The 13,270-nt window shown below is 44.1% G+C and overlaps 1 protein-coding gene across 1 annotated transcript; it reads right to left on the bottom strand.

Moving 5' to 3' along the window:
* Positions 1–10,798: 10,798 nt before the first annotated feature.
* LOC135373341 (uncharacterized) lies at positions 10,799–11,428 on the bottom strand. Its single transcript, XM_064606559.1, has one exon. It carries the CDS (start codon positions 11,426–11,428, stop codon positions 10,799–10,801), a length of 630 nt encoding a protein of 209 aa, XP_064462629.1.
* Between the last annotated feature and the right edge of the window lie 1,842 nt (positions 11,429–13,270).

Below are 13,270 nucleotides of genomic sequence, written 5' to 3'. Positions count from 1 at the left end.
CTTTCAGGGTGGAAAACAAAGGTCGCCATCCCGATTAGCTGCTATCTCCCAGTTCAAGCAGTTTTGCTCTCTGGACACTGGTTCCTGTGGACGGGGTGTTACAAGCTTCACTGTCTGATATAGAAGGTACGTTACATTAGTTCAGTTAATTTGTCTTTTGCACATTTTTGTTACTGTTAGCTGGATTACTGTTGGACATACAATCCTTTGGCACACCGAAGCTGATGTCGCCTCTGATAACGTTTTAGAATTTTCAGTGTCATCAACGTCCATTGAGGAAGGTGCCTTTACTATCTGTGAATCTTTAATTGAAGAATAGCCCAGAATTCATGTTAACATTGTCTACTCTTATGAATTCACTGTCTGTGTTCTGAGAGCTCAGAAAAATGGAAACTATTTATTTGTCACAACTTCACACTGGATGTGGTACTGGCTTGACATGTAAGCTAAAATACCTGGATTCTACAATAATTGTGTTCAACATGGTGCATTACCGTGGGCAATGCCACATTCACTACATTTTTAGTGGGTCCGGTGCACAAATACTGTGTGCATACTGCATACATACATACTGTTCGATAGGCAAAAATACCTGAGCAGTGCTGTGTAGTCTTTTTACCCAAAGTCCATACTCTTACTGCAAAGTCACAGTACGTAGAACAGCAATGTGCAGGTATGCTGCGATAGAGATTCACAACAGAAAGAAGACTGTTGAGAGCATCTAAATTTTAATGAGACGAGACGTTCGTGCACAAGGCTGCTCTTGTTAATGTTTAACATGAAGTTACAAAATCCCGGAATATATAAAAGATGTTGTAATGTAGAGAGCGAGGGTAGGTACAGACATAAAAATAATTATACTATCATATATAATAAAATAAAAAGGGGGTACAACTCCCCCCTCAACTCGACTCGACAACTCAATAACTCTACTTATTCTCTACCTTACAACATGTCATATATTCTGGAATTTTGTAACTTGATGTTAGACCTGAAGAAGCACATCCTTCTGTGCCAAAGTCTTCTTTCTGTTGTGCACAATCATTATACAGTAAATACGAATATCCATTTCTTGTCATTAAATGCTTTTTCTTTTTTTTTCTGCAGTGATGAGCATCCATAAGGACACATGCCAGAAAGGGAGTCTCTTCGGGATGACAAACCCCCATCACCTCATGAGGATACAATGGTTGACGAATGGTTCTCAAGCACATCGAAACTTCAACAAATAATTCATGAAAAAGCCAGTCAGTGCTAGCACCAGGAATTGAACGTGAACCGTCCTGCTACCCGTCAGAGATGTTACATTTCAGGAGCTCATTGACTTTTGGTGAATTACTTGTTGACTTTGTCCCAAGGTGGAGCTCGCCACAGCTCATTTGCTTATCTGTTAATGTTGTGGCGTGTGTTGCGTTTTTCTCTTTATGTGTTCCAGACTCAGAACGGTTAATTTGGATCAGGTCAGGTACGTTTCATTTAGACATGAAAAACATAAAGTGGTGTTTCTCAACACAACTTAGCAGTGGCCTTCATGCATTACTGCTACGGCCATTAAGCGTGAATGGAAAGCTGCACATTATGCATGATGTAAAACCCCCCAAGACTAGGGAACACGAAGGGACAGACACAGACACGTCCCTTTGTGTTCCCTAGTCTCGGGGTTTTACATGTGCATCATCTTCACCAGCTCGCTTGCTTCCTAGCCATTTTTTCTGCACATTATGTTCACTCTACTTTTATCGTGTGCTATATAATCTTGTTCAAGTTCTGTGAAACGACGTGTAATGCTATAAAAAAATTCAGTACACTGCTTATGTGGGTTGAATGGTAGCGCATGAATGCAGGAAGGAAACTGTCATGTTATGGCAAGTGTTTACGTATTGTACATTTAACTACTAATTTTATTGGTTAGCTTTTGCCGGCGTGTCATGTCAAGCCATGTTATATTAGTTTGGAACATGTTCTTAGTATCCAGAGCAGATGATACACAGTGAGAACACAGCCCATGTGTGTTTGTCTTTTCCACCGCAGCCCTTGGGTTTCCTCCCTGATGGCTACACATGTCAGGGATAGGTTTCAGAACCGGTAGTTCCCGCCAAATGTGAATTGCTTTTCAGGGGATCATCACGCTGGCAGATGAACCATATGGTTTAGATTATTTGCAGGACAGGAATTACATAGCTTCACACAAATAGTACTACTACGACGTAAGAGTGGTTTCAAATCTAGCTTTTTTGTGTTCCTGACATTATCGCTCAATATGTAGTATCCACTATGATCCTTTATATGGGGGGTATGTACAGTGCAATCAACAGATGCTATTTACAAATCTGTGTTTTCTACTGTGTTGAAATGGGGTAGTTTGTATCTGAGAGCCATAGTGAAACACAGGCAGCCAAGGACAGACTTTTGATGCCCTCGAGAAACATGGCAACACATTGCAGGGACTCTGGATGCTGCCTAAATTTCCAGAACACACAGCTCAAGGCAGCGGTTAAATAACAAATGGTTTGAGAAATCCAAGACAGTTGCATGTGTAAGCAGTCCACTGTTGGATTAGCTTCCCTCCGAGATACGTTATCTCAAAGGGAACGCACGGGCACACTCAGAATGGTACTAGGGCTGCCTGTGAAATATAATGAGGAGAGGGGGAGATATATAACCCTTTTTTCTTGTCTGTTATTCTATTGGTTAAATTGTCATTTGCTTAACAGCATATATGTGTATATTCCAGAGTCTGCTAATAAATATATCAGTTTAGAGCTAGCAGTCGCACTGTAGATGTCTCATCCTGCCCTTGGCTGCTTGTGTTTCACTATGGCCATGCTTGCTATTGCAAAAACAGAAAACGAAAAAGACAATATAAAAACACGAAAAGAACAACCTAAAAAGCTGCCTGTTCTAGTGCTCACATGGAGGAAATGCAATGAGGTAACATGTTCCATTCATGAACTGTGCATAGTAGTACATATCACAACGGCAACCGATTATTCAGATTTTTCTTGAAGTACTTTGTTTTTTGGAGCTTTGTTTTCACAGTCTATTATTGGAGCTTTATGTGATTCCCTTCTTGAGATACTTTAAGATTGCTGATGCTGTGTAGTTTGTTAATTTTGAAACTGTGCTGTGCTGAGGTACAAAAACATAATTGTCATATCTACATTTGAGCACATAGGAACAATTTGTAAGTACTTTCCTTGTTGACATTAACATTTGCACCAGGTCACAACATTGTTGATTGATGGAAAATGTAAATAAATATATTTATTTGCTTGCCAAACAATGCACAAATGCCTTCTTTTCTAGTGAGATATTCCCTGTTTACCAGACATAAGTGCGGAAAAGTTAAAGGTCACAATGATGGTAGAGTCTAGCGTTGCTTTTTGCCACTTCACATATATTCACTGTTATTCGTGTGCACATGTAGGAATAGGAAGGTAGAGCATGTGCTTAAAAAATTTCGTATGCAGCCACACATATGGTTCAGAAGATTAATTAGATGATGTCAAAGCATATATAATTGTACTTTATGTGCAATGGGTATGCTAATGGATTGCTTCCATGAAGGTTTTTCATTTATTTTTATAAGTTTTATTTTTATTTCATATAAATTTTGTTACTTATTGTATACTTATTTTTTTATAAATCTTATAGATTAAAAAATCAAGTTACGCGGACCCTGTAGGAGTACCCTTTGCAAATGGTTTGGTAACGTGTCTCTAACTGTAAAGGTAAGAAGCAATCGAGAATGCTGCAGACAAGGTTGCAACTTACATATTGCTTATCATGTCCTACATACAAAGCGATTTGTACAATAATTCCTGAGCACGGAATTAATTCCAAGGCTGGCCAGTGATGTCACCCAGGACGACAAGTCACATAATTGCCTCTAACACTTTTACACCCCATGGGCTGCATTGTGAATTGAAAGAGCACTCTACAGAAGGATAAGGTGCACCTGATTTCTAGGATTTATGCTATGCCCTAACTCTTCAGACACCACATTTCTAAAAACACCATTTCTAAGAGGCAATATGTGCTCTGGTACTTCTTTTGCGTCTGCATAGTGTGCAACCACATGGCTACGGGAGCTTTCGTGTGCATGTTTTTGTGCGACGGTGCTCATTACAAACAATATCCAGATGTTAGACATAAAATGCAGTAGTTTGTAGCGTGCCACACAACGCAGCGTGACATGGGAGTGTGTGGTTCAAAGAAAGCTTCTGGAAAATGCACAGAATCTCACAAAAAGTTTAAAGTGTGATTTGTATTTCGTTTTACGTCTCTCATCGTTACATACCATCGTCGACGCTGTTGCACATTGATAAATCGTACGTAAAACTTGTGCCATAGCAGTATGCGGTTTCTCAAATACATAGCACAATTTTTTCCTGCAGGAATAAAACGCTGTCGGCATTGTCTTGCTAACACGGCTGTCGAAACGTCAGTCTCTACAATGGGCAAGTGCTGTAAAGGGGCTAACGCAGACGCGACTTGATACAAATTGTACGTGCTCACAAAACACAAACGACGAATTCCAGTCACAACATCGCACAGAGGTTGGTTCGCGAATGAGTTCGCTGCTGCTGCACTGTTTACTTATCGCGGAACGGTGGAACCCGGCTGTCCGCCATCTTCAAGCACAGATACGTGAAGCCGTGAGAAGCCGTAGCTGAAATCCACTGACAAGTACGAAGGCGCGTACACGTCACAATGCCCGTTCGGGTGCATCTACGTCATAAAAATGGCTGCGCCCATGTGTGTTTCGGAATGAATTATCTATTTTTTTGACATTGTACTGTACCGAACTGAGAGAATGAAGGTGCATTTTGGGGAGAGCTGGATGTGGGCTTTCAGAATATCACAACCGTTTCGACTATTTGGGATATCGGCATAGCTGACCTTTAGGGCATGACCTTGGAGACCAGAACAAAAGCTTACTTAGCTGTTCGGAAAGGGGTTATCGTCTGAGCATTGTCGCGGCCCGTGTAATGTAAAGAAAAGCACACCGAGACCAACAACCCTCTTCTTTTTGCGGTGCGCGTATAGAGAGGTGAGATGAGTTTATTAGCTTCACATGAAACGTCAATTTGGCCGGGTTTGTGCTTACTCAGTCAACTGCCTCATGAGGCTAACGAGAATCTCTCGTATATTTACGGTTAGTGGAAGGTCGACTTTACAAACATTCCAGTAACGTTCAACAAGACTGCCCTGTAATGTTCGTAATGTTGAAAGAGCCAGCAAGCGGATTACACACAGATAAATGTTCCTCAGGATAACGGCATTTAGAACTGCAGCTTTCTTTGATCTTCTCTTTCTTTCTTTCATCGATCAATTTATTTTTCTTTTTATCTTTATTATTTTCTTTTTTTCATCAACGCTCCACGTGAACCAATAAGAAAAATCGATCAAGCGACCGCTGCACAATTATTTCCGCCCACGCAATGAGCAACCGTCTTTTCCGGAACCCAAATTCAAGTTCGCGAAAGAAGGAAAACCAACGACAATGCTCGATTGCTTCGTACAATGATATGCCGTGGTTAAAAGTCCGACATCACTATTTACCACACAAACTCAACGAATTTCGATGTCTGTCCAAGTCATTTTTGTGAACGAAATCCACATTTTTGTAGGCTTAGGCTTAGCGGGGAGGAAGGCGACGGAACAGCACGTTGGTTAGTTGATTATTAGGTTAGTAAAAGTTCGGTGTTTGCATTTTCATGTTCATGTTGTTTATTTTTCAACAGGGACTTCGATCACGTTATTTTGAGATACGCCCGATTTTTCGATATCGGTTCCCTGGATTTTCCATCTTTCGACAATCCTTGCTGGTTGCGCGTTGGATGACCCAAAACCTGTACCTGTCTGTCTTTGCACCGCGAACAAAGAGAGGCCTTCTGAGGAAGATAAGGTAAAGCTCCGGGTCACTGGGGATTATCCGCTAAACTAGTGACTCCTAGCTGAACGAAAGGCCTGGTGTAATGTGATGTACCCTGTGAAAACCAAGGAGTGCCTAAAAATATAGTACTGAAGTTTCCGGGTAATAATCAGCGCATTATGAGACGGAATTTGTGCTCCGAGACCTCCTCGCGCGTCAAGTTCCTCTCGTATCATCTTGTTCATTTATACATAAAGATGGAGTTCAAGAAGTCTTCTCATTTTTCCATTTTTTTGAATAGCTGTTGCTAAATGCAATGCATTCATTTAGGCTGACTGAGTGTAAGTATTGAGCCTATCAAAAGGCCGAAAATCATAACGCCGAACTATCAGAAGGCCGAAAATCAGAAGGCTGGAAAGACCAGAAAATGGAAAAGGCCAAAGAGACGGGGCGCGGACGATTGCTCACCGGACAATTGCTCACCAAAAACTGCTGAGGCCGGACAATTGCTCACCGCCTCTTTCACCACACTTATATTGTGATTTTATTTCACGTTTCTGGCGCTTGACTTTTTTATGTGATTGTATCTCATTACGGCCGAAGTCTCATTACGGCCGATGTCTCAATACGGCCGAAAGTCTCAATACGGCCGATAATCCTTTAATCCCCAAGTGTCTCATTACGGCCAAAGTCTCAATACGGCCGAAGGCAGTCTCATTAGGGCCGAATATGTCTCATAAGGGCCAAATGTCAAAATGTGTATTGTAACCTGCATTGGTATGCAATGTCGCAGCCAGGTATGGATATATATTCAGCAGGGTATAAGCCATGCACTGTGCCCTTAGGGCCCTTATCATATTTATATACACATATTGCGAGACAAACGGTATGTTATCATACCACAGCACAATGCAACATATTGTGTAATGTGTACTCCCGCAAGGTAGTGTAGGCTGTGAAGCAGGCTACTATGTGGAGTTAGCTACTTGTAGAGAGCTAGATGAATATTGACTTTGCTGTGACGCTTTTGGAGCCATCCTACAGTCATTGGCCATGACAGAGCACCTATCTCAGTCGATGTCAGTTTATTTCCATTCGCCTTACAATGATACAATTCTTGCTTCTGGAATGAGTAAACCTGCAAGAAGCGATGAGCAACCATGAATAGGCTAGAATATTAAAAAAAACAACAACAAGCATTTGTCTCTACATGGCTCGTTTTAATGTGCACAAGCTGCACACGTGTTGATACGTGTCTGCTATTTCACACAAGGTTAACATAAATATTCATTTAGACAAAAGAATGACAAGCCTTAAAAATGTGACTTCCAGGTAAACACAGAGCATGACCATGATATGAATATAGGTTCAGTAGTTCATTCCCTTAATGGAAACATGTGAATAGCAAATAGTAATACATTACAATTCATGAAATGATGCATGCATAACTTTCCATTTCTGGTTTCTTTTTTATAAAAGTAGTGCACGAATTAACATTCGTGCACTACTACAAAATTTTCTCACTTCACAACAGAACCTTATGATGATCTTAACAGCTCACCTCTTCGCCAGGACTCCCTGGGCAGCAACATCCTATTAGCCATGTTGTTGTTTTTCTTTTTCGGAATCCTTCGTGCAGCCACATACCATGCCTGGAATGGAAAACCAGCTATAAATAACAATGTATTTGAATGACTTCCTCTTGAAGTATTTATTCTAATCAGATATGCTTTGTGCCTACTATGGTGCGCGAAGGCACATAAGTACAACATTTGCAGACGTTCGACGTAAGCAGTTCTTGGAGATCAATTCAAGTACGCCGACTTGCGCTTTTATTTTTGAAGAAATACGACGACAAATTTTAACAACTGAAATATGGCTCACAATGATCGAGTAAATGCTGCTGTACGGTGATGCATTATCGGTATCTTATCGTCTTCGAATAAATTTGTTGTTCCTAAACGCGCAACCAACTAGAAACGGCGCAAACCTACGAACGGATACCGAGTTACATCTATTACAGGCACTTCAGCTGTTTTGATTAATTTAAATAGGCAAAAAAGTTAGGGGGGGTCTGGATAAAGCACTGACGAGGGGGACTCCTCCACCCCATGTCAAGCCTCATAAAACACCTCCTGAAATAGTTTCCTGGCTATGCAGCTGCATTATTATGACGCAATTGTCATTGTTGTCCATAATTCTTGAATATGTTTCGAATATATGAAAAAAAAAAGTCTGCTTGACAGCATATGTCTTATAGTCATCATCAAACAAGAGCATATGTCATTTTGTTCAGTGGCTTATGTACTTTTTTGTAAATTTCAGGTGGACGTAAATTGTAGAAGGCAGCTAGTGGGGGAGAAGATCATGGTCATAGGTCATGTGACTCCTGGAGCTCCCAGTGGGCTCCCTTGTGGAGTACTTTTCAGAACACACACACACACAGTTTGCTCACAGAACCAATGAGTAGGATGTTGCTTGAATACTGAGAGAAAATGGCGTAACACATACAAATATCGTGTGACACATATGACAATAAAAACATTTTTCACGAGGGATGCATGAAACACTGTCGCAATATTGTGTGCATGAACCATTGTGTGTGACACAAGCCGTGGGGGCACACCGCCTCGGACACATTATGGGAAGCATAAAACACAGTATATACAGAGCTACTATGGTGGATGCTTCTTTTTTCTTTTTGGCCGTTATGAGACATCTTCGGCCGTAATGAGACTACCTTCGGCCGTATTGAGACTTTGGCCGTAACGAGACACTTGGGGATTAAAGGATTTTCGGCCGTAATGAGACTTTCGGCCGTAATGAGACTTCGGCCGTAATGAGACTCGGGCCGTAATGAGATGTTACCTTTTATGTTAGCTGAACTTCTTTTTTAGCTGTGTAAGTTGCTTCAAATAGATCTAGGAATCCACCAGTGGAGAGGGTGAGGCGAGATGTCGTCCACTTGAAGGCACACCTGAAGCGTTTTTCTCAGGACCTGCGTCCATGGGGCGTTCCTAGAGGATTATTTCCCAAGGGGGGGGGGGCAGCAAAGTGCTTCCAGGGGGGCAAAGCGTGCAACCACGTCACCTCCTTCCCTGGAGACGGACGCTGCGGACTGTGCGGGTGTTCACAGGTTCATATTATGATGACCCTGAGAAAATAATCATGACCTATGAATAAAGAGTGCGCAATTTTACACAGTGACCTTGTCCCACTCTCGGTACGCTCATGCCTGCGTCACCAGGGTCTTCCAAGACAAGAGACGGGGAAGATTTAAAACCACATCATTATTTAACCACTAAAATTAACGAATTTTCTATATCTGTCCAAGTCGGTTTAGCGAACGAAAGCCACATTTTAGCGCCCGTTAGGCTTAGTAGGGCGGAGACGACTGAACTGGTTAGTTTATTATTAGGTTGCTCCAAGTTCGCTGTTGGCAGCTTCCCGGGCGCAACTGTGCATTGTATAGCCAGATAACATTTATTTACAGTAGTTTGTTTTGAAATGGGGATTTCGATCACTTTATTTCGAGGTACACCCAAGTTCAGCTAACAAATAAAAAGTCAAGTATATGAGTAGCATAAACGATAAATAAAATCACGTCACATAAAACCGCGAAATAAAATTACATATAAGTGCGGTGAAAGAGGGAGTGAGCAATTGTCCGGCTTCAGCGGTTCTGTGGTGAGCAATTGTCCGGTGAGCAATTGTCTTGGATCTCAAAGAGACACAGGGTGAGCACTCCAGTGAATGACCACTGAATGGGATGGTGTAGATTATGAAAAAGTACTGTGGCTATTGTATTAGAAATGAAATAACTGGAATGCCAGTGAAGATGAAAAACAATAATCTACAACATGTTTACTACGAAAAGAAAGTGTGTGGTGGGTAAAGTGCGGATAATTGTGCACTAAAAGCCCCTGAAATATAGATGCAAGTAAGAACTGAAATCTAGATAGCCGATGAAGCACATCACAGCCGACCGAGTGTTATCGTTCGCTTTGCGGATTTGTTGAAATTGGGAGACAGAGGCTGGTTCTTTTTTCTTTTTTTTTTTCACGTGTTAATGAATAATTAAATCTACATTCCATTCAACGAGCAACATAAAATGGATATAGTTCGCTGCATTAGTTCGCTAGCGATATCGTTCGCTGGACGCTAGTATTTCTCTACTGTCGGTCAGACAGGTTTTACAGTTGTCCTTACATTTTTTTCTGTGCCGATGTCTATGGGTTATTAAAGCTCTACACCCTCTTATTCAATTGTTTCATTGCCCTTACAACTCCGCTTCTACTGAAAATACGGTTCATCAACATAGAAAGTATTAGAGAACTACAACATCATTGTCTGACCACCACCACCAACAAAAAAGAACTATATATGAAAATACTAGTATTCCGGTTGAGTTGGGAAATACGTCCGACGATACCCACGTTCAGCGAGCGTGAAGTCAGAGCCTCAGGATAGTGGACATATGCGTTTCATTTCATTGTTAGAATACAAGTGGTCATGTGTCACTGCGCTCAGTATTCTGTAGTAGCCCCCTTTATAAAAGAACGCGGCTACCATTTTTCCAACATATCTGCCAGAAATACGTAGAAGGTAGCAGGACCTTGGAAAATCACCAGTGATTAATCACCTCGTGTCATAGTCAAGATTTATTTCTTGTTGGAGAATCGCTTCCTAATCTTACCGCGTTGTCTGTACTCAGCAAACTTTGCGAGAGAGGAACAGAAAGAACAGATGTAATCGGCACAATGCAAGCGGCGCAGCGGGTGTAACCGCATTTATGTTCCTTGTTCAATGGCTTTGTGGGAGCCAAAAGAACGCAAGCTACCACAACGAATGCCGGAAGGAAACTGATTTATTTCGTGGCATGAGCCACCGATGGAAAGCGGGGGCGTGGCGCGAGCCTACTCATCGTCGTCCACTACAGGGCCCCCCCGCAAGACTCCGTGAGGAGCGATCGGCCCAGGAGACGCGCTTCTTCGGGGCGGTGGACGAGTCGGGGGCATGATGGGCCGGCAAAGGGGACGGTGCAAGGGCAGAAAGGGGAAATGAGGACAGCGGTGGTTTGGTGAAGGCGGGCTTCAGCCTGTCCACGCTTACAGAGTCCGGCTTCCCGTTGACGCTGATCTTGAAAAACTTGTCGGCTCGCTGTAAGACGGGGTGAGGGCCAGAATATGGCTGCTGAAGGGGCCTTCGAACGGCGTCCCGCCGGAGGAAGACGTGGGACGCTGTTGAAAGGAGCTGCGGTACAAACGGCTGTCGGGATGGACTCGCACGGGTGGGAGTGGGCCGAACGTCGTGAAAAATACGCTGGAGGTTTTCTAGGTAGGAGCTGTGGCTGATGGTAGAGGGTTCGGAGTGGCAGAAGAAATCGGTTGGGAGCCGTAGCGCAGTACCGTAGACAAGCTCGGCAGAGCTACAACCGATGTCAGTCTTCAGGGTGGTACGAATGCCGAGCAGGACGACGGGAAGCAGTGATGCCCAGCGGGTCGGATTTTCGTGCGCCATGAGGGCGGCTTTCAGCTGTCGATGGAACATTTCTACCAGGCCGTTTGATGAGGGATGGTATGATGTTGTGCGAATGCGTGTCGTTCCCAAAAGGTCCAGAAAGGCGGCGAAAAGTCTGGCCTCAAATTGAGGACCCCGGTCAGTGGTGACACGTGAGGGCACTCCAAACCGTACGACCCAGGTGGAGAAGATTGATTGATTATGTGTTTAGTGGCACAAAGGCAACAAAGGCCATAGAGCGCCAAAACTATGGTGAGTGTGTCGGAGATGATTATGGGAAAGATGATGTGAGAGAGAGTGTGGTAGTTAAAACCTATCTACAGGTATGAGCGATGAGCGATGAGATTGACCAGGATAAGAGAGAGGGGGATGAAGATAGCAAGCGAGCATGGCAGTTAAAAGCTATCTACAAGTGTGACAATGAGATATTTACATGAGGAGTTCGGTGATATTGGATAAAAGGGGAGCAATGCTTATCATCTACATCTGACTAAGAAACCCACACGTGGTCAAACATTTGATTACGTTATCAAACGGCACAAGAGGGGTGTCACCCAGTAGAAGGGCTGGGTGGAGTGGGACATGGTATCTGTAGAATGCGGTGAAATACTGTTGGCGTTGGTGTTCGAAGTGAGGGCAGGATACCAGTACGTGCAAGATAGTCAAGCTGTCACTGCAGTGCGCACAAGCTGGCGGATCCTGACCTCTGAGTAGGTGATGATGCGTGAGCCATGTGTGTCCAATCCTCAATCTCGCGTAAAGAACTTCGGATGATCTGTTGATGTGTTCAGTCCGATGCGGGGGGGAAACGTGTGGCTGTGTGAGGTGTAGCTTGTTATTTTCTTCCATGTCCCACTCCTGCTGCCACTGTGTGCAGACAGCTCTCTTTAACACTGGCAGGATGTCTTGGTAGGGTAGTCCTAGAGCTGACTCCTCTTGTGCCAACGCTCGCCGAGCCTCACGGTCGGCTCGTTCATTCCCCGGGATCCCAGTGTGGCTGGGGACCCAGCAGAGACAGATTGAAAAGCCTCGGGAACAAAGTTGAGTCGCAAGCGCTCGTACTCGCTTGACGAGGTGATTCTTGGTGTCATAGCATGAAAGCAGCGCACGCACAGAGCTTAGCGAATCGGAATAAATTACTGAATTTTGAAGGTCGTGAAGGTGGTGGAGAAGAAGGCGTCTGCCACGGTGGGTGCTGTGGAATCAGGGATGGGTACGGCTTCCGGCCAGCGGGTAAAACGGTCGACGGCTGTCAAAATGTACCGGTGGCCGGAAGATGGCGGTAATGGGCCTACAAGGTCAAGGTGGACGTGATCGAAACGTGCGTCAGGGAGAGCAAAGCGGCCAAGCGGGGCGGACGTATGGCGGGAGATCTTGGAACGCTGGCAGGAGGAACAGGAACCAACCCAGGCGCGAATATCAGCGTTCATCTTGGGCCATATGAAGCGGGACCCAATAAGGCGTTGTGTGCCTCGTACTCCTGGGTGCGAGAGTCCGTGATGAAGGTCAAAAACTGCTCGACGGTAAGGCTGAGGAACATAGGGCCTGGACGGAACTGTGGTTGTGTCACAGCAAAGGCGGAGGTCTGAACCGGGAACGGGAAGGTCTTCAAGATGAAGGGAAGTGGACGATCGGCGTAAGGCTTCAAGGTCGGGATCGCTGAGCTGAGCACGCGCTAGAGCTTCAGGAGAGAGGGGTTCGACTGCAGCAATGCGGCTAAGGGCGTCGGCAGCGCAGTTCGCCGATGCGGAGACATGCTCAACGCGGGTAGTGAATTCTGCCAGGAAAGCTAAATGCCGAATCTCACAAGGGGAGTACTTGCTGCTGGCCGAGCGAAAAGCGTATGTTAAGGGCTTGTGATCGGTGAGTATG

Source organism: Ornithodoros turicata, unplaced genomic scaffold, assembly GCF_037126465.1.
Source record: "Ornithodoros turicata isolate Travis unplaced genomic scaffold, ASM3712646v1 Chromosome23, whole genome shotgun sequence".
NCBI classification, from domain to species: domain Eukaryota; kingdom Metazoa; phylum Arthropoda; class Arachnida; order Ixodida; family Argasidae; genus Ornithodoros; species Ornithodoros turicata.
Note: the sequence above shows the minus strand (reverse complement) of the source record. Positions and strands in the feature narration are given on the sequence as shown.